The following is a 24,369-nucleotide window of genomic DNA, read 5'->3' on the forward strand; positions in this document are numbered from 1 at the left end:
CTTAGTTTCGTTGATTGATGAAGGTTAATACTGGGTTTGCTAAAAAGAGATATATATTTATATATAGACCGTGCAGTGGGGTTAAAATCCTTAAATTCATATATAAAATAAGAGTTCTTTCTTTTTCATTGCGAAAGTTTTAAACAAGTTTCTCAAATTTTGTGGCATTTTATTTTCCACAGTACTGTAGAAAACTTGTTCGTGGGTCTTGTAAAAACACAGTTTTTTTTTTTGTTAATGAAGTTTCTCACTGCAGGTCACAGTGAGTGGTGCTCATCCCTTCACATAGATCAAAATACGAAGACGATGAGGAAAGTAAAAGAAACGTATATAAGTTTATACAGTAAATGAACCGAATAGAGACTAGAGATATACCCATAACTATAATATACTATTTGCTGAGTATACACTGTTCGATTATGTTAAGATGCTATATTATAGTACACTGTTACACTGCACATTAGTGCAAGCTGGTTGATATTACTGAGGTAGTAAGGAGAGTAAATAAAAAGTTTATGCCAAACTTCTTTCACTTTAATGGTGAAAAGGATCTTTAGGTTTTAAGGGGAAAGTTCATGGAAACATAAATAATGATATTTAGCGGCTGATTCTCCGTTTTTGCATCATTTACACTTGTACAAAATTGTTAGACATAGTAGCAAAAACCTTAAATGAGCAAAATAAAGGTTTCACACATTTTGAAAGTGAGTTTAAACGGCGTTAAGACTTCTGCTGTGATGCTCAACACTTTTTCACAAGTGTAAGTGGTGAAAAAATGGAGAACCTCCCGCTAAATGCCATTACCTCTGTTTCCCTGAACTGTCCCTTTAACCCGAAACGTCATTTCCTGTCATGTTGTGTTTTGACTTTTCCCGCGGACTGCAGTCGGTCAGCCACGGTGGGAAGTTTGTCTCGGTCTTTGCGGAAGACTCGTTTTAAAGCATTAATATCATCGTCAGGTTAATATATCATTATACTGACGGTCGGTAGTTTAACTCCGGGCTTTGCCGTGATGATGAAGAGGACGCTTGTGTCCTTAGTGTTGATTTTACGGGGTATTGAAACAGGTAAGTTGAAATGACGCCAACTGACGTCGCTTCTTTTAAAGTTAATAACTAAAGCTGTCAGCATCAGGTTTGTAACATCGCTATAACGTTGTTAGATAACGTGGTTTATGTCTGTTAAACAAGTACATGTCATTGTTAAAAAATATTACGCTAATGCTAGCACGTGAGTCCGTGCATGAAGTCGATAGCTTCATTTATATGAAGTTATTTTGCTTAAAACACGGACTTTTTATGCTTTAATCTGAGAATGACGGTTTTCTTTGAATGTCCCAAACGTCAGGAGGACATTTAGGTCTTTGCAGAAGTTTTAAACTGGAGTTATAATATGTTTATGATCCAAACAAACCACAACATGGCGGCGTGGACGATGTTAAATGGTTTAATTACATCATCAGGATATTTGATATGATGTAGGCCTAAGTAGTGTTTTGTTATTGAACTCTGTAATGGTGCGGTTTTTTTTTACGGTGGCACATTTCTTTTATACAAATTTGTGTGCATTTTGTGCATAAATGAAATATAGACTGATTCGAATAATTGAAAGAGTGAATAATAGGCACTGATTTATTTTAAATATCAAATAACATTAATAATAAGCAGCCACTACTAGAATAATCTGCCTATTGAGCACTTATTACCTAACCTGTAAGATTAAAGCAAACCAAACTTGCAGTCATGAGTAATCATACTAACTCATCTCTGCCTTTACACACTCTCATTGTTTTTATATATCTCTGTAATGTATTGAAGTATTGTATTGTAGTACTTGTTGAAGCGTTGTATTGATGACATCCAGGCACTAATTTGTAATAAGCTGCTCAGGGACTACAGATGATGATAAGCTCATTAGATACTTCCAGCACATTTACATTGATGTGAAACTGAAATATTGATTAATGTGAGCTGTCCCTGCTAAGTAAATACATGAATAAATATAGAGGGAAGACACAAATCAAAGTGTTCAACATTAACAAAAAGTACATTTTAAAAAAGATGAATGTTTAATATTTTTGAGATGTTGTCAGAGAGGCCTGTATGAATGAATACTTATTGTATTGTAGGTTTTCTTTAGTGATGGTGGGCAGACTTTTCTTCATACATACATTTGTCAACAAAAATATACATTTCCTACAGACTTCACATGATGTGTTTACTATATTGTATATTATATGATGTTCACGTTCCCTAATTGTGTTAGTTTGTTAATTTAGAGGAAAATAAGTTTTGTCCTGCTGAGCGTTTTTTATGTTGGCTGTTTTCATTTGTGTACACAGAACATGAATATATGTAATACCTTCATCTGATATGGATCCAAATTGAAATGTATCAATATAGCTGTCAATCAGTAATGCTAAAATGTAGATTTACCAATGAGTAAGTATGGCTGTAACTAACGGATATTTTCATTATCTAGTAATCTGTTGATAACTGCTTCGTTGTTTGGTCCATGAAAATGGTGAAAAATGTCGATTGCTGTTTCCCAAAGCCTGATGTGACGTCCTCAAATGTCTCCGTTTCCCAAAACCCAAAGATGTTCAGTTTACTGTCATAGAGGACTAAAGAAACCAGACAATATTCACATTTAAGAAGCTGAAATCAGAGAATTTGGACATTTTTTTTCTCTTAAAAATTGATTCCAAACAATTAATCGATTATCAAAATAGGTGGCAATTCCTATAATAGTCGACAACTAATCGATTATTGACTAAAGTGTTTAAAAAGAAATGACTGTCCTTTCTTTCCACAGGAGCATCTCCTCTTTGCCCAAAGCAGATCATAAATGCTGCAGTTGGTGAGGATGTGGATCTGCTGTGTCCCCTGGTTCTCCAGAGTGAGGCTCCTTCTGCTGCAAAGTGGAGTAAAGGCGACCCCAACAATGAAGTCACTATCACTGGACTTCATTTGGACCACGCTGGTGACCGGGATCACAGCAGAACTCGCTTCTATGAAGACCAGAGCAGAGGGATCCTTCGGCTGCTCTCAGTACAGCTGTCTGATAGCGAAACATACATGTGCTCTGTTCCCGGTCAGAAAGCCAGATGTATTATTCAGCTCAGTGTTGGTAAGCTCTTGAAGCTAACGCTACTTTACTTTACTTTGAATACAAATGTCCATCACAAGGACGTTTTTTTGCAATTTTCTGACATTTTACAGACCACATGAAAAAATGATTAACTGAGAAAATAATCGTTGGTTGCAGACGTAGTTATGTTATGAGATTTACACAGGTAGTATTTAGAGATGTGTTCTATTGTATTGCATTATGACCTGTATGGACTTGTGCCCACTAGAGCTGCATATTAGGTGATCGATATTAATCGCCAAGTATTTTGATAATTAATAAGTTGTTTCATTAATAAATGAATGAATTAGTTAATAACAAACTACCACGTGTGCACGTAGAAAACTGATTAGAAGGTTTAAATTAAAAATCATCATCTAATGTATTAAATTGCTGTGAAATTAGGTGGAGCAGCACAAGTATTTGAAGAATTGTTGCATTGTTGGATTTAAAAACACTTCATTCAAAAGTAATCCAAGTTATTGTTGCATATTTTAATTATAATGTTTCTTTCCAGATCAGGTCATAGAGGCAGAAGAAGGTGACGACGTCTCGTTAGAGTGTCAACAAGATGGCGAAGTCAGTTTGGAGGATTCACTAGTGGAGTGGAGTAAAGACAGCCGCACGAATCTTGTCCATGTTTATAGACATGGACGAGACTATCTTAATGACCAGAAGGAAGAGTTCAAAGGCAGGACAACCCTCTTCCATGAAGGATTGAGCCGAGGAAACGTCACCCTGCAGCTCCGCTCTGTGCGTCTGTCTGATAGTGGAAGATTCAGGTGCTATGTGAAAAAACTGGACCTCTATCGTTATATTATCCTCAAAGTCGGTAAGCAAGCTGAGATTAAATCCATATTGTATATAAGAAATTTGTTCCCAAATAAGATGTGAATTGGACAACTAGTTTTACAAATTCTGTCATTTCTGTCTCATCTGAAACAGTGCAGAAAGGCCAGAACAACCCAACACAAGATTTCAGTTCAACTCCACTTCCAGTGGAGACAACAACTGAACCAAATGATCCTGGTAAATATCTTTATTATTAAAATATTCTCAGAGAAAGTGCAGTTTCTTTGGCAGCCTTTACCTTGATTGTGGGAGTTTTTTGAAGATGGGAAGCTTAGGTGTGGGATCACAATTTTTGAAGTTCCCTTTCACTGCTGCAGAGGGCGACGGTGTGAAGAAAGGTTCAGCTTTAAAGGACAGGTTCACATTTTTTCAAGTGTGCCTTAAATCAACAGTCAGGAGCCCAAATGAACATTGAAACATGTTTTTCTTGCTGTAATCATTCCTCCTCTTCATACTGACCATTAGAAGATCCCTTCATAATGTACTTACAATGGAAGTGATGGGGGACAAAATCCACAGTCCTCCTTCTGTGCAAAAATGCTAAAAAGACTGTAAATGTGTCAGATATCCACTTGATATGACTCACTCAGACTGCTGAAGCCTCATAGAAGCTTCACATCAACTTTTAAATGACTGTGTGGACACACTGTGGATTTTGGCCTCCATCACTTACACTGAAAGCACAATCTTTCAACAGCCAATATGAACAGGAGGAAAAACCTCTTTCAGTGATCATAAGAGCATCTGACGGCTGTTTGTGAACCCGTCCTTTAAAAAAAAAAAAAATATTCCACAGATTCATTTATCTGATCCTGAACGAAGGGGAAGAAGCTGCTGTTGCACAGTTGAGATTTAAGGATGTTTCAGACGACATCGTGTCTAAGTTTCCTCACAGAGTATCTGGAGGCGGCTAGCTTAGCTGTAGCACACTTCCAGCGTCCTGCTTTGCTCGTCATCTGGCTGCGATGCAAACCCCGACTACAGAAGTGAAGTTTACACTCAGCGTAGCGCTGGGCGGCGGCAGCCTGGTGATAAAGCTTCCTGCATATCTGATTTGACTTTCAGGTGTGACGTAGTAACGAGTTCAACGTCGACACCGCTCGCTCTTGAGCTGCGAATTTCAAAATTTTAAATAACTTAAAAAGACCCAGGAGAGAGAGATGAGTCATTTTTAGAGCACAGGAGACCTCACCATCACCCTAATCCATCATTTTTATTGTTTTACACCATAGTAGCTCTTTAAATATTAATTGTTGTGTTGTTGATACATTATGTCTTTCTGATTTTCTTTTCAGATGGTGGAAGGAGTCACCTTCTCATCATTATTCCTGCTGTCGGCTTCATCATTTGTATTGGTTTACTACTGCTGATGAAATGTGGAAGTAAGTCAGAAATTTCATTTAATTTAAAATGTTTATCTGTGATACGGCTGCAAATATTGATTCATCTCAATCAATTAATTGTCTGGTTCATAAAACATCAGAAAACAGTGAAAAGAAACGTCCAGAGCTCAATTAGCTGCCAACTATTATATTTTTTGGTTTCTTTCCTCCTTTATGACAGTAAACTGAGTATCTTTGGGTTGTGGATAAAACCAAACATTTGAGGACGTCATCTTAGGTTTTAGGAAACAGATCAGCAGTCAGAGTCTTATTATAAATAGATTTGAGTGACACCTTTATTCCATCTACAGGATGTTTTAGAGGTTCACAAACTGTTAGATGGAGTTTGACAGTGAAGCCACGAGTCCAAAACATCCTCCTTTGAGTCGTAACTCAGTCAAATCTGAACACACAGACATAATTAACATATTTCTAGTTTCAGTGTGACTTGCATGTTTGAGGATATTATTATCTCTGATGTGAATGTCCAGTAAACCTCCATAAATCTGCTTAGAAATCATAAAAACGCTTCAGAACTGGCCTGAGAATCTTTCAGTTAAAGTTTTCTTCAGTATTAAAGTAGTTGTCTGTATATCTGTGGCTACACTGAAAACAGGAGCTGCTAATAGCTAATTCTGTACATTTTTAATGGCGCCAAAAAGGAAAAAAAAAATGAGGCTCAAGTTGTAGCTCGCAGCTAACTCACTGAATCCATCCACATCCCCAGAGGAGTATGGGAACTGTAGTTTCAAAACTGAGAGTATAATTATCCCCGAAAGAACACAGGAGACATCACTGATCTGCATTTCCAATAAACCTCCATAAATCTGCTTAGAAATCATAGAAAATAAACATTTTTCACCGTTTTTTGACATTTTATAAACACAACAACTAATTGATTAATTGAGAAAATAATCATTAGTTGCAGCCCTACGTTCACTGCTTCACTAAAACAGTTTGAGATGTGTATTTGTGTGTCTATGCTAACGTCCTGAAACCGTCACTCACTGGTTTCCATGTTCTCACAGAGAAATGTTGGAAGGAGCTCAGAGGAAGAAGGAAGCAAACAGCAGAGATGACGACAAGCGGCTCCGAAACGGAAAAGCTGAACACCCTGAGCGACGGAAACGGAGACGAGGACCCGAAGGTCATGAGAGACGAGCAAAATATCAACGATCCCGTCTGCTCTTCTAATTCATCAGAGGGGGGAGGGGAGGGGCGGATTGATGGATGTAGTCGAGTCATTTCATCTGCAGAACTCTGTCTGTAGAACAAATCATGTATAAACTGGCAAACTTAATTTAATTCTGTGCAATATTATGTCTTTAAATCAGTGTTTTCATGTTCTTCCTTTTGCTTTGTGGAAATGTTTATTCTATTTTCGTGGTCTTGTTTTATGTGTGTTTTATCTTTTACACTTTATATTCCATTTGTAGCACTTTTTCCTTTCTATTTATTCACTTGTGCATTATATAAAATCATTTGGTTGTTGACACAGCAGATTAACAGTTATCCAGATTACAATGTCTATGACTTGACATGATTTTGGAGTTTGTTTTTTTTTTGGTTCCTTGAAGCTCGTTTAAACTTAATTAGAAGCTGTTGTCATAGCAACGAATCCCTAAACCCAAACCTGCTACAGTGCAGTTTATTGACAGTCAGCTGATCATGACCAAGATGTTTTAGGGTGAACTTGTTTTCAGACAGTATCCCAAACTAAATTTAAATTCCTTTTTAGTGAACTTTCAATTTAGTTCTATATATTTTATTGTGTATATATAAACTCTTTATTATAAAGTATTATTAATTGAGATAAGTACACTGATAGAGCCGAACAATTTCCTAGATTCATAATCAATTATTTCATTATAAAAAAAGAAAGTTAGACATTTGTATGACGTAATTTGACTTTTAAACACTAAAATATATTAAATGATTAACAGCACAACTCATTTTGCTGATGTGTATGTAACTAAGGTCTCCCTCTTTATTTGGTGAACTCATCCTATAAATTCCTCCTCCACTCAAATATGTGTTTCTCTTTTTGTTCCTACAGTTGAATGTTTGAGCTTCTCTGATTTTTAACACGTGTACCTGCGAACGATGATTTGTGACATCACGACTAGTTTGAAGCCAATCCTGGTTCAATATTCAGCTTCAACAAGTGTGATGTGGAAAGTTGAAGCCTTCAGTGCACAAACACTTAGAATTGACTTTACAGTGAAGTAGGAGACATGTTGTGTCCAAGAAGTTCAACTTCTGATAATAAATATATTTTTGCAGATTCACAATTAACAAGGGAGAAGGAAGAGATGGTAATTATACTTTCTTTGTATAAAAACCATATCAGACACATTATTGTTACAAGCAGAGTACTTTTATTTGTCTTCTAACATGTCTGGAGGGGATCTTTAAGGATTTCAAATATGTGAGATGTACTTTCAGCACTAACTACAACATTAAAACACTTTTCTTAACACAAGTACAAATTTAGGGAACAGGACGTTTAAATATAAAGGAAAATCTTTCTTTATGTTAGTAATGGGAACTGCATATAATGAGCCAGGATAAAAGATTGATTACAATGAGACTGCAGCCTGTAGGCACTGGTGGGATGCTTTGCTGGGTTTGTGATCCTATTAGAAGTACTCGATCAGGTCGTGGTGGCTCTTTGATTGCTGCATATCACTCAGCTCCAGGTCTCCAGGTCCGTTACAGTGATTGTCTTTGGTCACCAGGGGGCAGCAGACACAAGCTGCAGATATTCTCTCTGTCAGAGTTAACATGGTTGTTTATTCACAAATCCAGCAAACACAGAGCAACATTAGTATTTATTTGGACTCATGACCAATATTGACTCTGTTTTTAGCATTCAGACATTAGATATATAGATAGATATCTATATATATATATATATAGATAGATAGATAGATAGACATTCAAACATTAAGTATGTCTGTCGTCACTGTCAAAGGAGTCCTGTCCTCTTACACAGAGGTGTGTTATTAATGTAACTTGGAAAAAAAGTTCATGTTAATGTTTTCTTTTCTACTGCTTTTATTATTCTGTCTTCCTCCAGTGTGGGAGATAATCATACTCTCAGTTCTGGAACTCAGGTTCCCATGATGCTTTGGGGGATGTAAACAGGAAGTATGCCGTTGCCGGTGGACTTCAATTTGAGGCAGTTTTTTCTTTTAGCCTATATTTGTTTACACTTTGTCAAATTACCGCCATTAAAAATATGCCGAATTATCTATTATCAGCTGCTGTTTGCAGTGTAGTCGTGTATACAGACAACCATGACTAGATGACTTTATACTGACTTTTTTTTTTACTATTTCTAAGCAGATTTACGGAGGTTTATTGGAAATGCACAACAGGAATAATAATACCTTCGAAAGTGTAAGTCACACTGAATCCAAAAATGATGTAAATTATGTTTGTGTGTTCAGATGAGTTATGACTGTCAAACTCTCTCTCACAGTTTGTAAACCTCTAAAACATCCTGCAGTGTTTCACAAATCTATAAGATTCATCTAAAACATGTGTATCATGTCTGCGTGTTCAGATTTATATGATCAATAAAGTTGAATGTAATGTTATTAAATGAATATGTAGTGATATGAACCAGTGTAAGTGATAGATGGAAACCGCTGCCAAAAAAAAAGGCGCGAAATACAGAGGAAGAGGCGGAGCATCGGGCCATGAGGCTGGGGAAGGGTTGACAGTATCCAACATGTGGATTGTCCTCAAAGTTTCTAAAAAACAGGTAAGAATGTGATTATATTTTCATTTCAAGACAAAATGTGAAATCTTAGATGTGTTTTTAACAAATGTAAAACTTTAATTTGCCTGAACTTTGTAGTTAATGATGTTGAAGAGGCTGTATTGTGTATCTGTGTAATTTCCCTCCAACTTAGATTCATTGATGACTGATCCATAATACTGAGCTGTTAAAAAGTAACAATGAGTGGTGCTCATCAGTCATTATATATTATTATTTACATTTAGTTATCATTTTGCAGGCAGGATCAAATGCACAAACACTGTACTTGAGCCTTTCTTGGTGGTTTAACTGGATAGCTGAGTGAGACTTTTACTTCTATTTCATCAACGCTCCACAGTTTGAAATCTACAGACATCCTGAAACTGTGCCCCATTAATTGTGGTTTTGTTGTGTCACTAAAAGAGTGTGGCAAGAGGTTTCTAAGTTTATTAATGAGAAATGTATGCTTCAGTGCATGAACATGTACTGTTTGGGTTTCTAAGTTATAACTGAAAAAACGAGAAACAAGTTTCAAGCTTCAAGTAAAAGTAATTAATGAGTGTATTGTGTTTAATGACTGTTCTGTTTGATGTATTTCAAATGCACCTCATGTTCATTCATGTACTCGTAGAGAGGAAAAAAAAACTTGGCCATGTTGGGTGGACTTTCTAAATCAGGAAATGAACCATCTGCAGTTTTTTTTTTCCCCTGTCAAACTTTATTAAACAAGTCACATATTACAAAACAACATAACTTCAAACCAGGGGACACAGATATGATGTATCAACACAGATCTTTCAGAAACGTTGCAAATAAAAGCACAGTTTTCATGGATTTAACATTTTTTGAAAACTTAATAGAGTCAAAGTGTCTCTTCAGTTCAATTTAAAGACAAGCAGGAGGGGCCTGGACTTATTGAATTTACACTTATGTCTGTCTAGCAAAAAAGAAAATAAGATTTTTTTTAAAAAATTCTTCTTCCTTTTTGATCATCTAAAACATCAAAGGAAATGTTTTTAAAAGAAAAACAAACGTGACTGAAAAAATACATTTAAATAAAGTCGAGAACCTCAGACCACAATTTCACAGTGTGGATGCAAAAACAAGACCAGATTCACAGGTGTGTCAGTGCCGGATTCACAAAAGACACAACAGGTGTGAAAGTCCTTTTTGTATATAAGAAGAAATGACGTAGCTGAATCTATGGAGCAGTCTGAAAGTGACTTCTCACCTTTTATTAGTGATATTTGAAGGTTAAAGTCCAGACTTTCTTCCAAGGATATTTTCCAAAACACCGTCCCAGTATGAAACTACAAACAGATTTTATGCACCGCAGACTCACAAAAGTCGGGATAAACAACAGGAAAATTAAAATTGATGTCTCTTAGCAACATAACAACTCGAGAGGGAATGACATCGAAAACAGTAGAGAACTCTTAGACCAGTGGTTCCCAACCTGGGGGTCCAGACCCCCACAAGAGGTTGCTGGATCAATCAAAGACAAACAATCTGTAACTTAACTAGACAACATGTGTGGAGGGGTCCCACGTTGACTTTATTTTAAAGGGTCATAGGCCCAAAAGGTTGGTAACCACAGTTTTAGACCATGCAGAGTGTGATGTATGTATGTTGTTTACAGATTTGTATGTTCTATATTTTACTCCCTCATTCATAGATTGAATTGCTGTCTCATTAATGACTCCTCCTGAGGCCCAGACTGGCCACTAGGAGCACGTAGACAAACCCTGCTGCCCTGCTGCCCTGCTGCCTGGGATGTCAGGGTGTCATTAAGATAAATCATAGCAACAACAACATGGGGCAGCCACATTCATTCACTACTGAAGGCATGCAGCCCCTCCCTTCCATTGCTCTTGACTCGATAAGATAAGAGGATCCATAGATCCATGGCTATTGTAACACCTTAATGATCCAACACATGTAGCCTTCTGTGTCAACATCATGGCCTGGAAACTTTACAGTCTGTGCGCCAAACATGGTGACACAGCGTTTCCCCCCAAACATTATAACACATAAGCACAGAGCCTGCGCGTTTTTTACAGCACCTAACCCGACTGAACAAACAAAAACTATGCTGAGAAGTTGCTAACAGCTTCTCTGTCCTCTCTTACTTACAATTTAGCTACTGGCTGAGACAAACCAGCCTCTCCTCTCTCTACCAGCGGTACCTGCAGGCAGTGAATCAGGGTGAATGACTGATAGTGACTGATGTCTGTGTTCTTCATTCCTTAAAACTTGACACTTGACATTTTGATGTCAGGATTATTATTCGTTTTACTGATATGTTAGAATAGATTCCAGTGAGATATTATTGAACCGGAGTCTGCTTATTGAGTACCCCTGGTCTATTATAAAGTGGCCTTGGTAGGTGCGAAATGGAAGTCCCGGATTAAGCCAGGCGGAGGAGGTCTTCAGAAATGGAAGGAGGAGTTTAACGACTCCTCCTCCTCTGTATGATTGGGCTGGTTTGACTCGGAAGCGGGGTTTTCCTAAACAGTACGCCACGCTGAACCGCCCTGAGCCTCTGTCATCTACTTAAAACACTGGGACGATCCGGCTGGTTAATATCTTCACAATGACAGTCGGTAGAGTAACTCCGGGCTTTGCATTGATGACGCTGATATTTTTATTTCGCAACTTATCGTCTGCTGAGACGGGTAAGTGAACGCTAACTAACACCTGAGCTGTTCACAAGTTCACAATTGAAGAAGTTGTCAGCGTTGGTTGGTTTCAGGTCTGTAACGTTGCTATAATGTTAGATAATGCGGACAAGCTCTTGCTAACGTGTAGCGCGTCTTTACTTAAAACGCGGATTTTTTTATGCCTTATCTGAGAGTGAACGTCCAGATGACGGAGGGCGAGGGGCGGAAGCTGCTGCTGCTGCTGCTGCTGCTGCTGCTTGAGGCTGGTGTGTTGCCCGTGCGTGCGCGCGCGAGCGCCTCCCTGTTCTAGTGTCTTTCTCTCTCTCTGTCTGTCTGAGAAACAACTGTTGTCTGTTTCTCAGACAGAGAATGTCGCTCGACACTGACGCGAGAAGACGAGGCACCTACAACGGGAGACTCGTTCTCCCCTGCGGCCTCCGTCTACCCCCACCCGTAGCGACATTTTACATTTGTTGAATTGTGTATTGATTCATAGGCTATTTCACGTGTAGTTAAATAGAAAGTAACAAGTAGTGTTTTGTTATTGAACTCTATAATGTGTATTTGATATAATTACTGGTGGAAAGTGACTAAGTAATAAGGCTATTTGTTCTTTACTTGAGTACTTGTGAGTATATTGCTTTCCAACCTTTTTGTCTTTTGACGTCTTACAAAAAGCAGTGTGTAGTCGGGGTCACATTTCACATGTCTATGAGTTGTTAACAGCTCCACTAAATAGTGATTTTTTCCCTCTAAACTTCTCACATGCTTTCATTTCAATAAATGTTCAAATGATCCAATATTTCAGCAAAAATCAAAGATTAGAGAAAAAGTCCAAAAACTGAAAACAGATTTGTGTATCAGAACTTTGTTTTTTCTTCTTTCCTCTCCCATTAATCATCTCACGACCCCTCAGATTTATCTGCTGACCCTTAGGAGGGGTCCGACCCCTAGGTTGGGAACCACTGGACTAAATTAGCTAACTGTATATAAAGTAGTGTAAACTAGCTCCACCTCCAGCAGCTATATCATAGAGAAAAGTACCATTGTATCTTGATACGTTTCTTTTGTACTATGATTTGTACCAGTCCATATTTCATTTGTGCACCAAAGATTGAATGAATAGCTGGCACTGATTATATTAATTATCAAATATAAGGAATACACACATCAAAGTGTTTTAATATATGAGTGAAATAAACAGGTAACAGTTTAGAGTAATGTACAGTGTAGTTATTATTATTCCCAATTTACAGTGTATTTAATAATAATAATAATTAAAAAAGTACTTGTAGTATAAGTTCTCTATAAGCACCTACCAAACGCCAGATTGCTGCTCAGTACGTCATACATATACCTGTAATATTAGAATATGTAGCCATTACTCAAAAAAGTATCGTCAGTATAAATTCTCTTTTAATTCCCACATTGTTATGGCCTTATTCCATAACTTAACATCTTGTTCCCTTTACCTGCATGATGTATGTATTGATACTTATTTTACTGGTACACTGTTGGTACAAAAAATGACATTGTAAATTGGAAATGACTGTTGTACATTGCTGGCTGTAATCTAAAGCTTATCAATAAACACAATGCAAATGAAAACTTAAAAAAAAAAAAAAATTAATGTTTGATATTAAGGTCTTATTTCCCCTACAGGCTTTCCCCTCATGAAGACAAATACTTAAAAGTTGTTTCACATACAGACCTATCAATAAACATTCAATAAAGACAAAAACAAACAACAGACACAAAGTGTGACTCAGATACTTGTATTTGTGGACCAGGCGTCAGTACTCTACATTCTGCAGACCTTTTATAGAAGGGACCCACGCACAGTTAATAATATAATAATAATAAGCCAGACAGTTTTGTTTCACATGGGCTAGCTAAGAAAACAAAAAAATGTTTCAAGAACTAATATACATGTAGGGGCTATTCCCACTGTTGAGATTGGCAGGACAAAGTCATTTGACGTTGGCACGCTGTCATCAAAACAACCACCACATCCTGCATTGATGATGTATTTTCCTCTTACGTCCTTGTCAGGGATGCATCAGGACGCATTAACATTTACACTACAAAAGATACATGTGGTTAAACGCGTCTCAGACCACCTCAGCTAGTTCTAGAGATTGGATCACAATGTATTGTATTTAATGCCGTCCACTTGTGATCTGATCGCCTGAGATGCATTTTAAAACCAAGTGTGAACAGGTTCCTTGTCCTATTGTTTGGTGTCAGAGATATGACCCCTGGTTAGTGTGTGTGTGTGTTGAAATGTTGGAATGATGGCTGTCCTTCAGAGGTGTTCAAGCTGTGTTAATGTGTAATGTTTGTTTCTTCAGGAGAGTCTCGTGCCATTTGCCCGTCTCAGCCAATAGAGGTAGCACAAGGTGATGATGTCACTCTTCAGTGTCATCTGGACCCGCCGGTCGACGTGTCTGCTCATACGGTGGATTGGAAGAGAGTCGACCTCAACAAGGTGGTCTACTCCTATAGACATAAACAGGATCACCATGATGCACAGATGGAGCGATACAGAGGCAGGACGACTTTCATCTACGAAGACCTGAGCAGAGGAATCCTGACGCTGCAGCTGTCGTCACTACAGCTGTCTGACAGCGGACCATACAGATGTTTTGTTCCTAAACTGATGGCCAGCTGTGTCATTAACATCAGTGTTGGTGAGAAACCTGAATTTAAAACAGCGTTAATTCAAAAACGTCATTACTCTCATTCTGTTGTTCTAAAGGATGTTAAAATTTTATTATTAGTGGCAGCCAGCATCTAAATCACTCAGTCACATGCTGATCTTTGTTAAAGGGCTACTCCACTGATTTAGTATCTCACCTATAAAATGTAAGGAGACTCACAATAGACAGTTTTTTTTAAAGAGTGGTCACAATTGAAGCAGCAGAGGCCGAGATATCCTCACTTTTAGTCCCAAATTTGTGTCAAGCTTCAAGAACTCAAGATCCTACATTTCCCATAATGCCAATTTTGAATGCAGGCTTTCTGTTATTAGTTTTTAGTCTCCAAGCCCAAATAGAGATAACTCTTATGATGTCATTACAGAGATACAGAAGATATAATACGACAGTTTTACAGGCGGAGTAGTAGTCGCACTTACAATGTAATTGATGGGGGGGCGACAAGCCTGAGTCTGAGCCTGAAGCTTCCAAATGAGTCAAATCAAGTAGATATCTTTCAACGTTACGAGGGAATTTGATGCTAAAAAGTGAAAGAACATTTGAAGTGGATCTTTTTAACAGCCAGTATGAACAGGAGGAATGATTTAAGTGAGGAAAAACCTCTTTTACTGTTCATATATATTGCACAGGTGTTCCTAACAAAGTGCTCACAGAGTGTATAACAGTAAAAGAATAATAGGATGATAATTTGTCATATTCAGGCTGTTTATCAGAGATACTGCTGATTTCTAGATGGTGACGAAATGGATAGTTTGGTTTTTATTTTAATTTTAAAGGAAATTATTGAAATATAAACATGTTTCCTCACAGACAAAATAGAGACAACAGCACCGTTTTAAGAACTTGTAGGTATTTAACCTCTTTAGACACATGCAGAGTGAAGCTCACAGCCAGGTCCCTTTGTCTGACTACTGTAAGATATTTCAGCCAGTGTTTTCTGACTACTGACATGTCTTTTTTTTTTTAATTTTTTTTTTTAACAGTACCCAAAGACCAACAGAACAGGACAAACGGAGATGAATCCAGCCCAACTAGATTCCCACTGGCTGAGGTGACTGAGCCAGACGATCCCGGTAAATGACTTGAAATGCAGATGTTTCTTAATTATGGGGGTTTTGTGAAAATGTGCAGTTTAAGTGTGAACACCTATATAGATAGTAACATTTTCACACCATGAAGAGGTGTTCCAGTCGATTTGTCATGTGCTTGTGCTTCCAGCTTTTTCTTATCTGTAGATATTTTTTTATAAATACTCATCATTAGTAAGTATGTTTTTCTTCAATGTCTCCTCTCTTTAAATCCTGAGCCGCATGATAAAGATGAATTAGTAGAATGAAAAACATGATGTCGGGGGAATTAAATATCTTCTCTGATGTTCTTTCAGTTGGTGAAAACATGAAGACTACGACTGTCGCCATCGTCTTGTCCGTTGTTGTTGCTGCTCTCGTCTTTACCGTCATTGTCGTTGTCCTGGTGAAACGTGGAACTATTCGTAAGTTACAAAACAAACTACTGCTGCTCAGCTTTTTATAATCAACATTTAAAGCTTCGCTCAATGATCAGTGTTAACAGGTTAGTTGTGGTTAATTGAGATTAGAGCAACACAAATCTTCTCATTGGCTTTTTGCTCTGAGTTTAGACCAAAGATTAAAGGATGAGTCTGGTGATTTTCCATATTTTTCTTATTGTCAACAAATCTCATGTTTGGATCCAAACCAACAATGAATTGATCTACTTACAAGTATTGTGTTTGTATCCAAAGCCTGATGTATCTTATTCCTCTGTGCCATGAAATGTTCCTTCATCATGAAGAGTTTGGTCAAATTAGTTTGTTTAGAAACGGTGATCAGGTTTAGAGTAGTTCCGGCTCATGCTCAGTGGCGTCTGCGTTACAAAGAACTTCTCTCCTTAGAGTTACTATCTTATAGCTGTTTTTACTCTTTGGTGCCGTTTCTAAACCAGCTATGGAGCCGCTCTCTGCAGGTAGAAAGGAACATCCTTTTAAACAGCATGAATTCAATGTGTCACAAACTGGTTGTCATGTCCTCTCAGAGAATTGTCGGAGGGAGCGAGTAGCAAAGATGGCGCCAAACAACGTTCAAATGGAAAACCTGATGAACCGAGCAGCAGAAGAGGGTGAAGACCTGGACATCACTGTGAAAAACATCCAGCAAGAGCAAGTGTAGTGATGGTCAGCAGATTAGGTGCACTACACCTGTGATGCCACTAGGTGCTACTAAGGACTCTGGACTCTGCTCTGGTCAGAATGAGACTCCAGAGAGAGACACACTGAATGGCAGCACGTTTTCATTGTCTCACTAATCCTGTTTCAGGATACTTGTCAACAGTGTCCCAAACCTGTTCTAATTTTATTAACATACATATAGTGTTACTCTACTGTTAATAGAACTCTTATTTTAACTCTCTTTACTGGCTTCTATTGCAATACTCAATCAGATTCAATGTTCTTATATACTTGAAAGCACTTTAACTTTTCCTCAGTACAGTCCAGTTTGGTCTCTCAGGTTTTCTAAGTGTAACTAGAACAAGATCCAGATCAGATCAAAGTATTTATAGTTATATAATTATTTATAGTTGTTAGTTAATTGTGTCCATTTAAAACCAAACTGGAAACTGTTTTCTCTGGTGTCCGACGTCTTTTTGAGTGAATGTTTTTGTCTTTACTTTGTTTTCTTGTTGCGTTTTGATGTATTTTTTATTAATTGTCTTGACTGTACTTTGTTTTTCTGCAGCATTTTAACATAAAGCTCTTTAAACTATAATGATTATAATGAAATTGCCTTTACTTGTCTCACAATCACTGCCATTAATAAATGACTACTGTTTACCAATATTACTGTTGTTGCTCTTCTTATGTTTTTAGTCATTATTATTATAATTAAATGGTCTGTTTATTTTCTCTCTTCCCTCTAGAGTATCTAATGTACAGATTGTTTGTTATATCTGTGTCTGAGATTTCACTCGCAGCATCTTTTGGGATTTGTCGGCACCTGATGCAGATGTCATGAAAACCTCTCGCCTTGATTTGATCATGATGTTACTCATGACGTTCCTGAGATTGTTGCACTTTTAGTCAAATTGTTACGGGTGAGTTTTCATTGTTTTCTTTATACAATTAATAGATATGAGTCTGTTTCTCGTATTGATCGTCCAGGCTGTCCGCCGGAAAATGATACACATGTTTTAGAAGAGTCTTACTATAAAGAGTTTGACAGAGTGGAGGAGTCACAATTTGAGTCATCACTGAGTCAAATCTGAACACACAGACATGATGAACATAGTTTTTAGATTCAGTGTGACTTACACTTTCGAGGATATTATTTCCTCTGTTGTGCATTTCCAATAAACCTCCATGAATCCGCTTAGAAATAGTAATTTAAAAAAGAATTTGCTTGATAATTTCCTCATTTTTAAGTTTTCTTCAGTATAAAGTCATCCAGTCATGGTTGTCTGTACACACGACTACACTGCAAACAGCAGCTGATAATAGATAATTCGGCATATGTTTAATGGCGCCAATTTGCCAAAATGTTAAATATAGGCTAAAAGAAAAAAAAAAAACTGGCTTAAGTTGAAGCCCAGAGTTAACTCACTGAGACGGCATCTCCATGGCAACGGTATACTTCCTGTTTAATCCCCCAAAGCATCATGGGAACCAATCAAAGAGCCACCACGACCTGACCGAGTACTTCTAATAGGATCACAAACCCAGCAAAGCATCCCACCAGTGCCTACAGGCTGCAGTCTCATTGTAATCAATCTTTTATCCCGGCTCATTATATGCAGTTCCCATTACTAACATAAAGAAAGATTTCCCTTTATATTTAAATGTCCTGTTCCCTAAATTTGTACTTGTGTTAAGAAAAGTGTTTTAATGTTGTAGTTAGTGCTGAAAGTACATCTCACATATTTGAAATCCTTTAAGATCCCCTCCAGACATGTTAGAAGACAAATAAAAATACTCTGCTTGTAACAATAATGTGTCTGATATGGTTTTTATACAAAGAAAGTATAATTACCATCTCTTCCTTCTCCCTTGTTAATTGTGAATCTGCAAAAATATATTTAATATCAGAAGTTGAACTTCTTGGACACAACATGTCTCCTACTTCACTGTAAAGTCAATTCTAAGTGTTTGTGCACTGAAGGCTTCAACTTTCCACATCACACTTGTTGAAGCTGAATATTGAACCAGGATTGGCTTCAAACTAGTCGTGATGTCACAAATCATCGTTCGCAGGTACACGTGTGAAAAATCAGAGAAGCTCAAACATTCAACTGTAGGAACAAAAAGAGAAACATTTTTAGCAGATGAATGTGAAAAACTCAGCACAGAGAAGCTGAGATTTAATCTGTTGTGTCAGCGCTACGACAACAAAAGAGATCACAGTTTAAGTTAGAAATCAGATTTTATAAAATACAAAAGTGAATAAATAGAAAGGAAAAAGTGCTACAAATGGAATATAAAGTGTAAAAGATAAAACACACATAAAACAAGACCACGAAAATAGAATAAACATTTCCACAAAGCAAAGGAAGAACATGAAAACACTGATTTAAAGACATAATATTGCACAGAATTAAATTAAGTTTGCCAGTTTACACATGATTTGTTCTACAGACAGAGTTCTGCAGATGAAATGACTCGACTACATCCATCAATCCGCCCCTCCCCTCCCCCCTCTGATGAATTAGAAGAGCAGACGGGATCGTTGATATTTTGCTCGTCTCTCATGACGTTCGGGTCCTCGTCTCCGTTTCCGTCGCTCAGGGTGTTCAGCTTTTCCGTTTCGGAGCCGCTTGTCTTCCAACATTTCTCTGTGAGAACATGGAAACCAGAAAGTGACGGTTTCAGGACGTTAGCATAGACACACAAATACACATCTCAAACTGTTTTAGTGAAGCAGTGAATGTAGGGCTGCAACTAATGATTATTTTATCAATTAATCAATTAGTTGTGTTTATAAAATGCCAAAAAACGGTGAAAAATGTTTATTTTCTATGATTTCTAAGCAGATTTATGGAGATTTATTAGAAATACACATCAGTGATTGGACGAATAATCAATTATCAAAATAGTTGACTACTAATATAATAGTTGGCAGCTAATTGAGCTCTGGACGTTTCTTTTCACTGTTTTCTGATGTTTTATGAACCAGACAATTAATTGATTTAGATGAGTCAATATTTGCAGCCGTATCACAGATAAACATTTTAAATTAAATGAAATTTCTGACTTACTTCCACATTTCATCAGCAGTAGTAAACCAATACAAATGATGAAGCCGACAGCAGCAATAATGATGAGAAGGTGACTCCTTCCACCATCTGAAAAGAAAATCAGAAAGACAACAACACAACAATTAATATTTAAAGAGCTGCTATGGTGTAAAACAATAAAAATGATGGATTAGGGTGATGGTGAGGTCTCCTGTGCTCTAAAAACTACTCATCTCTCTCTCCTGGGTCTTTTTAAGTTATTTAAAAAGCAGGACGCTGGAAGTGTGCTACAGCTAAGCTAGCCGCCTCCAGATACTCTGTGAGGAAACTTAGACACGATCTCGTCTGAAACATCCTTAAATCTCAACTGTGCAACAGCAGCTTCTTCCCCTTCGTTCAGGATCAGATAAATGAATCTGTGGAGTATTTTTTTTTTTTTTTTAAAGGATGGGTTCACAAACAGCCGTCAGATGCTCTTATGATCACTGAACGAGGTTTTTCCTCCTGTTCATATTGGCTGTTGAAAGATTGTGCTTTCAATGTAAGTGATGGAGGCCAAAATCCACAGTGTGTCCACACAGTCATTTAAAAGTTGATGTGAAGCTTCTATGAGGCTTCAGCAGTCTGAGTTAGTCATATCAAGTGGATATCTGACACATTTACAGTCTTTTTAGCTTCAAATTCCCTCTTTGTGTTTCCCTGTTGAGCTGCGGTGGAAGTATAGTAACAAAAAGAGGGACTTTGGCACTAAAAAGACTGTAATGTTGAAAGATATGATCATTTGAGCTCCTGACTGTTGTTTTAAGACAAACTACAAAAATTGTGATCCCACACCTAAGCTTCCCATCTTCAAAAAACTCCCACAATCAAGGTAAAGGCTGCCAAAGAAACTGCACTTCAGTTCTCTGAGAATATTTTAATAATAAAGATATTTACCAGGATCATTTGGTTCAGTTGTTGTCTCCACTGGAAGTGGAGTTGAACTGAAATCTTGTGTTGGGTTGTTCTGGCCTTTCTGCACTGTTTCAGATGAGACAGAAATGACAGAATTTGTAAAACTAAATGTCCAATTCACATCTTATTTGGGAACAAATTTCTTATATACAATATGGATTTAATCTCAGCTTGCTTACCGACTTTGAGGATAATATAACGATAGAGGTCCAGTTTTTTCACATAGCACCTGAATCTTCCACTATCAGACAGACGCACAGAGCGGAGCTGCAGGGTGACGTTTCCTCGGCTCAATCCTTCATGGAAGAGGGTTGTCCTGCCTTTGAACTCTTCCTTCTGGTCATTAAGATAGTCTCGTCCATGTCTATAAACATGGACAAGATTTGTGCGGCTGTCTTTACTCCACTCCACTAGTGAATCCTCCAAACTGACTTTGGCATCTTGTTGACACTCTAACGAGACGTCGTCATCTTCTTCTGCCTCTATGACCTGAACAGGGAAGGCTGTGGGGTAAAACAAACATTATAATTAAAATATGCAACAATTGTCAGCCTCCCTTTTTTTTCCCTCCCCCAGCTTTATTGAGTAAACTACACACACATTTCTTTTGATCTGAGATGTTGGTGCTATAGTTGCTGAATGTTGTGTATTGCAACTTTAATCATTGAAAAATTCAAATGTGTATCTCAAAAAATGTTGTTTACTTTCCAGATTAATTATAAATTGTGATGTTAAAAATACAGTAGCTGCTAATAATTAGTATTAGTACTGAGTAAAAACAGAATACTTCACAACTGCTCTTATTAAACATATACTGACATGCTACAGTACCAGACTAGAGGAAAAGAACTCACACACACACACAATTTTCAGATACAGTTCATGCAGTGTAGTGCTGCGCTGTTTACATCTCCATCATCATCTGCTGCCGTCTGTCTTTCTGTCCAGTGTTTCACGTAGGATTTTTTTCGGAGGGTTGCAGGTTTTAATCTCGTGTTTTGACTTTTGTTTGTTAGGATGTCCTTTAATTTGGATCACAGATTCTGCCTTTTAAAACATTTACAGAACATCATCATGTCTCTCCATCACCTGACGCCTGAGCTGCTTCTATGTGTTTCTCTTTCCTTGTTCGACTTTTTCCTTTAAATGTTGAATCAGTTGCACCTTCTTCTTTTCGAATCAGTTCTTTACTTTCTCCTTGTTTTTCATGCAACATCGTTACTTCCTGTTTCCTCACTTCTGTCTCCTCTCTCCTGATTCCTTCACTCACCCTGGAGCTTTCCTTTTAAAAGTCTGACAGAGCCTGAAGCACAATTTTAACTCGTATTCTGTTAGTTACAGTAACGGTGGACAAACGACACACAGTGAGAAAACATCAGCAGTCAAGCTAATAAAACTATCAGCTACATTGACATCACTGTAATGTTAAGCAGCAGCAGATAAACTGGACGTTTAAAACAATATTAATGTCAATTTAACAAACTTTAGCTTCACTGAAGAGCTTTTCTATCTACTAACTTTGTTGTATTTTGATGACATTATTATTTGATGCCGAACATGTTAATGTCATATATGATCCTATGAACTCATTGAACTCAACTGAAGGCAGTTTGTTTTATACATCCATGTGGTAGGAGTAGGTAGTCTAATACAATAAAGCGCTCCTAGTGGATACTAAACCGCAACAGACAACTAACTTCTGTAAAGTGATGAAAGTCTGCAAAAGTTACACTATTTTTGAATTTGGGAAGTAGCTAAACGGCGGCATAGACATTACGTTTATTGTCGAGTTTCACACGGACTTGCATGTTAAATTATATCCGCGGCTATACTCAAAACTTCGCCGCGGCAAATAACTTGGCGACGCCAATGACCCGGTTCAGCCTCAAAACACAAACTATACTTGTCAAAGAAGCAAAACCAACAATAATGCGATCTGAACTTACCCGCCACAAATGGCAGAAAACACAGAAACACCACAAGGATAAAAGTCATTTTCAGACAAAGTTCTCAAGCCGCCAGCTGATTGCCTCTCTCTTCGATGTCTGGACTGCACTTTATTTGTGAGCACCGCCAGCAGCACATGCTGCAGAAAGTGGGCTGTACTCAACCAAACCTCCTCCTGTCATTCGCTCAACCCGGCCCCCCTCTCTACCCCACCCTGGACTGCAACAGTCATCTCTCACAACTCTATTTGTGTGCGTCGTCAGTAGCACAGGAAATGGACTAAACTCAACCAAACCTCTTCCGTCATTCGCTTCCGTCCTTCCGTCCTCCTCTCTATCCAACCGTACTCTCTCAATTCAATGGCTTTATTGGCATGGCTGCATACAATACAGCATTTCTGAAGCATATTTACACATACTATACAATATAGCAAACAAATAAATAAATAAACAATTAACAATACAAGAGAGCGTGTATAGTAGCGTCTGTTTATTTTCTCTCTTCCCTCTATAGTATCTAATGTACAGATTGTTCTGGTTTTATTTGTTATATCTGTGTCTGAGATTTCACTCACAGCATCTTCTGGGTTATTTGAATTAGTAAATAATGGTTACCAATTCAATCTAAATGTAAGATGTATTTAATAATCCTTGTGAGAGATGACTGTTGAAACTTCTCACAGTAAATAACGACACTCCTCATCTGTACAGACATATTTTCTCTTTGAGTCTTTCTGAAGGATATTTGGCTTTTCTCAACTAATCCCTCATTAAAAACTCTTTATCACAGAGTGTCACCTCAAATTCAATCTGCAGGACAGATGTTCACATTGTTCCATCAATCAGACATCACCATGGATACTGATAGATGTCTTGTGCTGTTTTCCTGTACTCCCCCCAAAATGAGCATCTGCTTTAGATTCTTACTAAAATCAGTATTAACTAAAAAAAATGAGTACAAGCAAGTGAATTTAGTGACAGTATTAAGTTTTCCCATCTGACTTCAAATGAATGAAATAAACTAAGAAAAACTGGGAATGAGCAAACGATAATAAAACAAGAAAAAACAACAACAAACTCACTCACAACACACACGCACGCTCACACAATTAAAACGACTCGGCTAAAAGAGGATTGATCACAGACGATGATCATTAACAGCAGCTATAACTAAAGCAGCAGCTTTCTCGTAGCGTGGGCCACAATTACCACCGCTGGTCTCAAAACCTTCAACGGAAACCCCTCCCCCAACTTTTCACTATAAAAGCCGTGCTATGACCGGTAGGGGGCGCTAGTGAGCCAGCAGTCGGGCGAGTCGGACGTGTCGAGCCGAGCTCCTGCTTAACTTTTCTGAAACTATAATTTCATTGCGTACTTTCTCCAAATTTAATAAGACTATCGGTTTCTAACATGTATGAGATACTCTGGAACGAGTTTGAGCTGTGGATGTTACTTCAATCGCGACCGAGCTCCAACTTCCTACAGGCCGCTGTGAGCAACCTGAGGCCTGAGTCAGAAATGGACGCCGCCGTGGATTTGAAAACGGACATCCTTGTTATCAGGTCAGAGCTAAAGAAGACTTTAACTTTTTTTAAAAGTGAATTGAAAGAGGTTGCCTCTGAAATTGTAAACACAGCGGCTATTCGCTCAGAAATTAATGCTATAAAAGCCACTATCAGCGACACGGAAGTTGCTAACGTTTCATGTATTCTCAGGAGGTTG

General features: G+C 37.8%; 2 protein-coding genes across 2 annotated transcripts; one reads left to right on the plus strand and one right to left on the minus strand.

Annotated features, from left to right (window-relative positions):
- Window positions 1-853: 853 nt before the first annotated feature.
- On the plus strand, window positions 854-17,360 carry LOC122973027. Its single transcript, XM_044340474.1, has 9 exons — window positions 854-1,067; window positions 2,815-3,129; window positions 3,647-3,961; window positions 4,075-4,158; window positions 5,277-5,363; window positions 14,141-14,479; window positions 15,490-15,579; window positions 15,891-15,998; window positions 16,559-17,360. The coding sequence occupies exons 1-9, from the start codon at window positions 1,013-1,015 to the stop codon at window positions 16,690-16,692; spliced, it is 1,527 nt and encodes a 508-aa protein (XP_044196409.1). The 5' UTR covers window positions 854-1,012; the 3' UTR covers window positions 16,693-17,360.
- Window positions 17,361-18,854: 1,494 nt separating this feature from the next.
- Window positions 18,855-22,762, minus strand: LOC122973223 (butyrophilin subfamily 2 member A1-like). Its single transcript, XM_044340585.1, has 5 exons — window positions 22,648-22,762; window positions 20,881-21,204; window positions 20,684-20,767; window positions 19,769-19,855; window positions 18,855-19,345 (listed from the first exon to the last, which is right to left on the minus strand). The coding sequence occupies exons 1-5, from the start codon at window positions 22,694-22,696 to the stop codon at window positions 19,143-19,145; spliced, it is 747 nt and encodes a 248-aa protein (XP_044196520.1). The 5' UTR covers window positions 22,697-22,762; the 3' UTR covers window positions 18,855-19,142.
- Window positions 22,763-24,369: the final 1,607 nt, after the last annotated feature.

This window comes from Thunnus albacares, chromosome 3 (assembly GCF_914725855.1).
Source record: "Thunnus albacares chromosome 3, fThuAlb1.1, whole genome shotgun sequence".
NCBI classification, from domain to species: Eukaryota; Metazoa; Chordata; class Actinopteri; order Scombriformes; family Scombridae; genus Thunnus; species Thunnus albacares.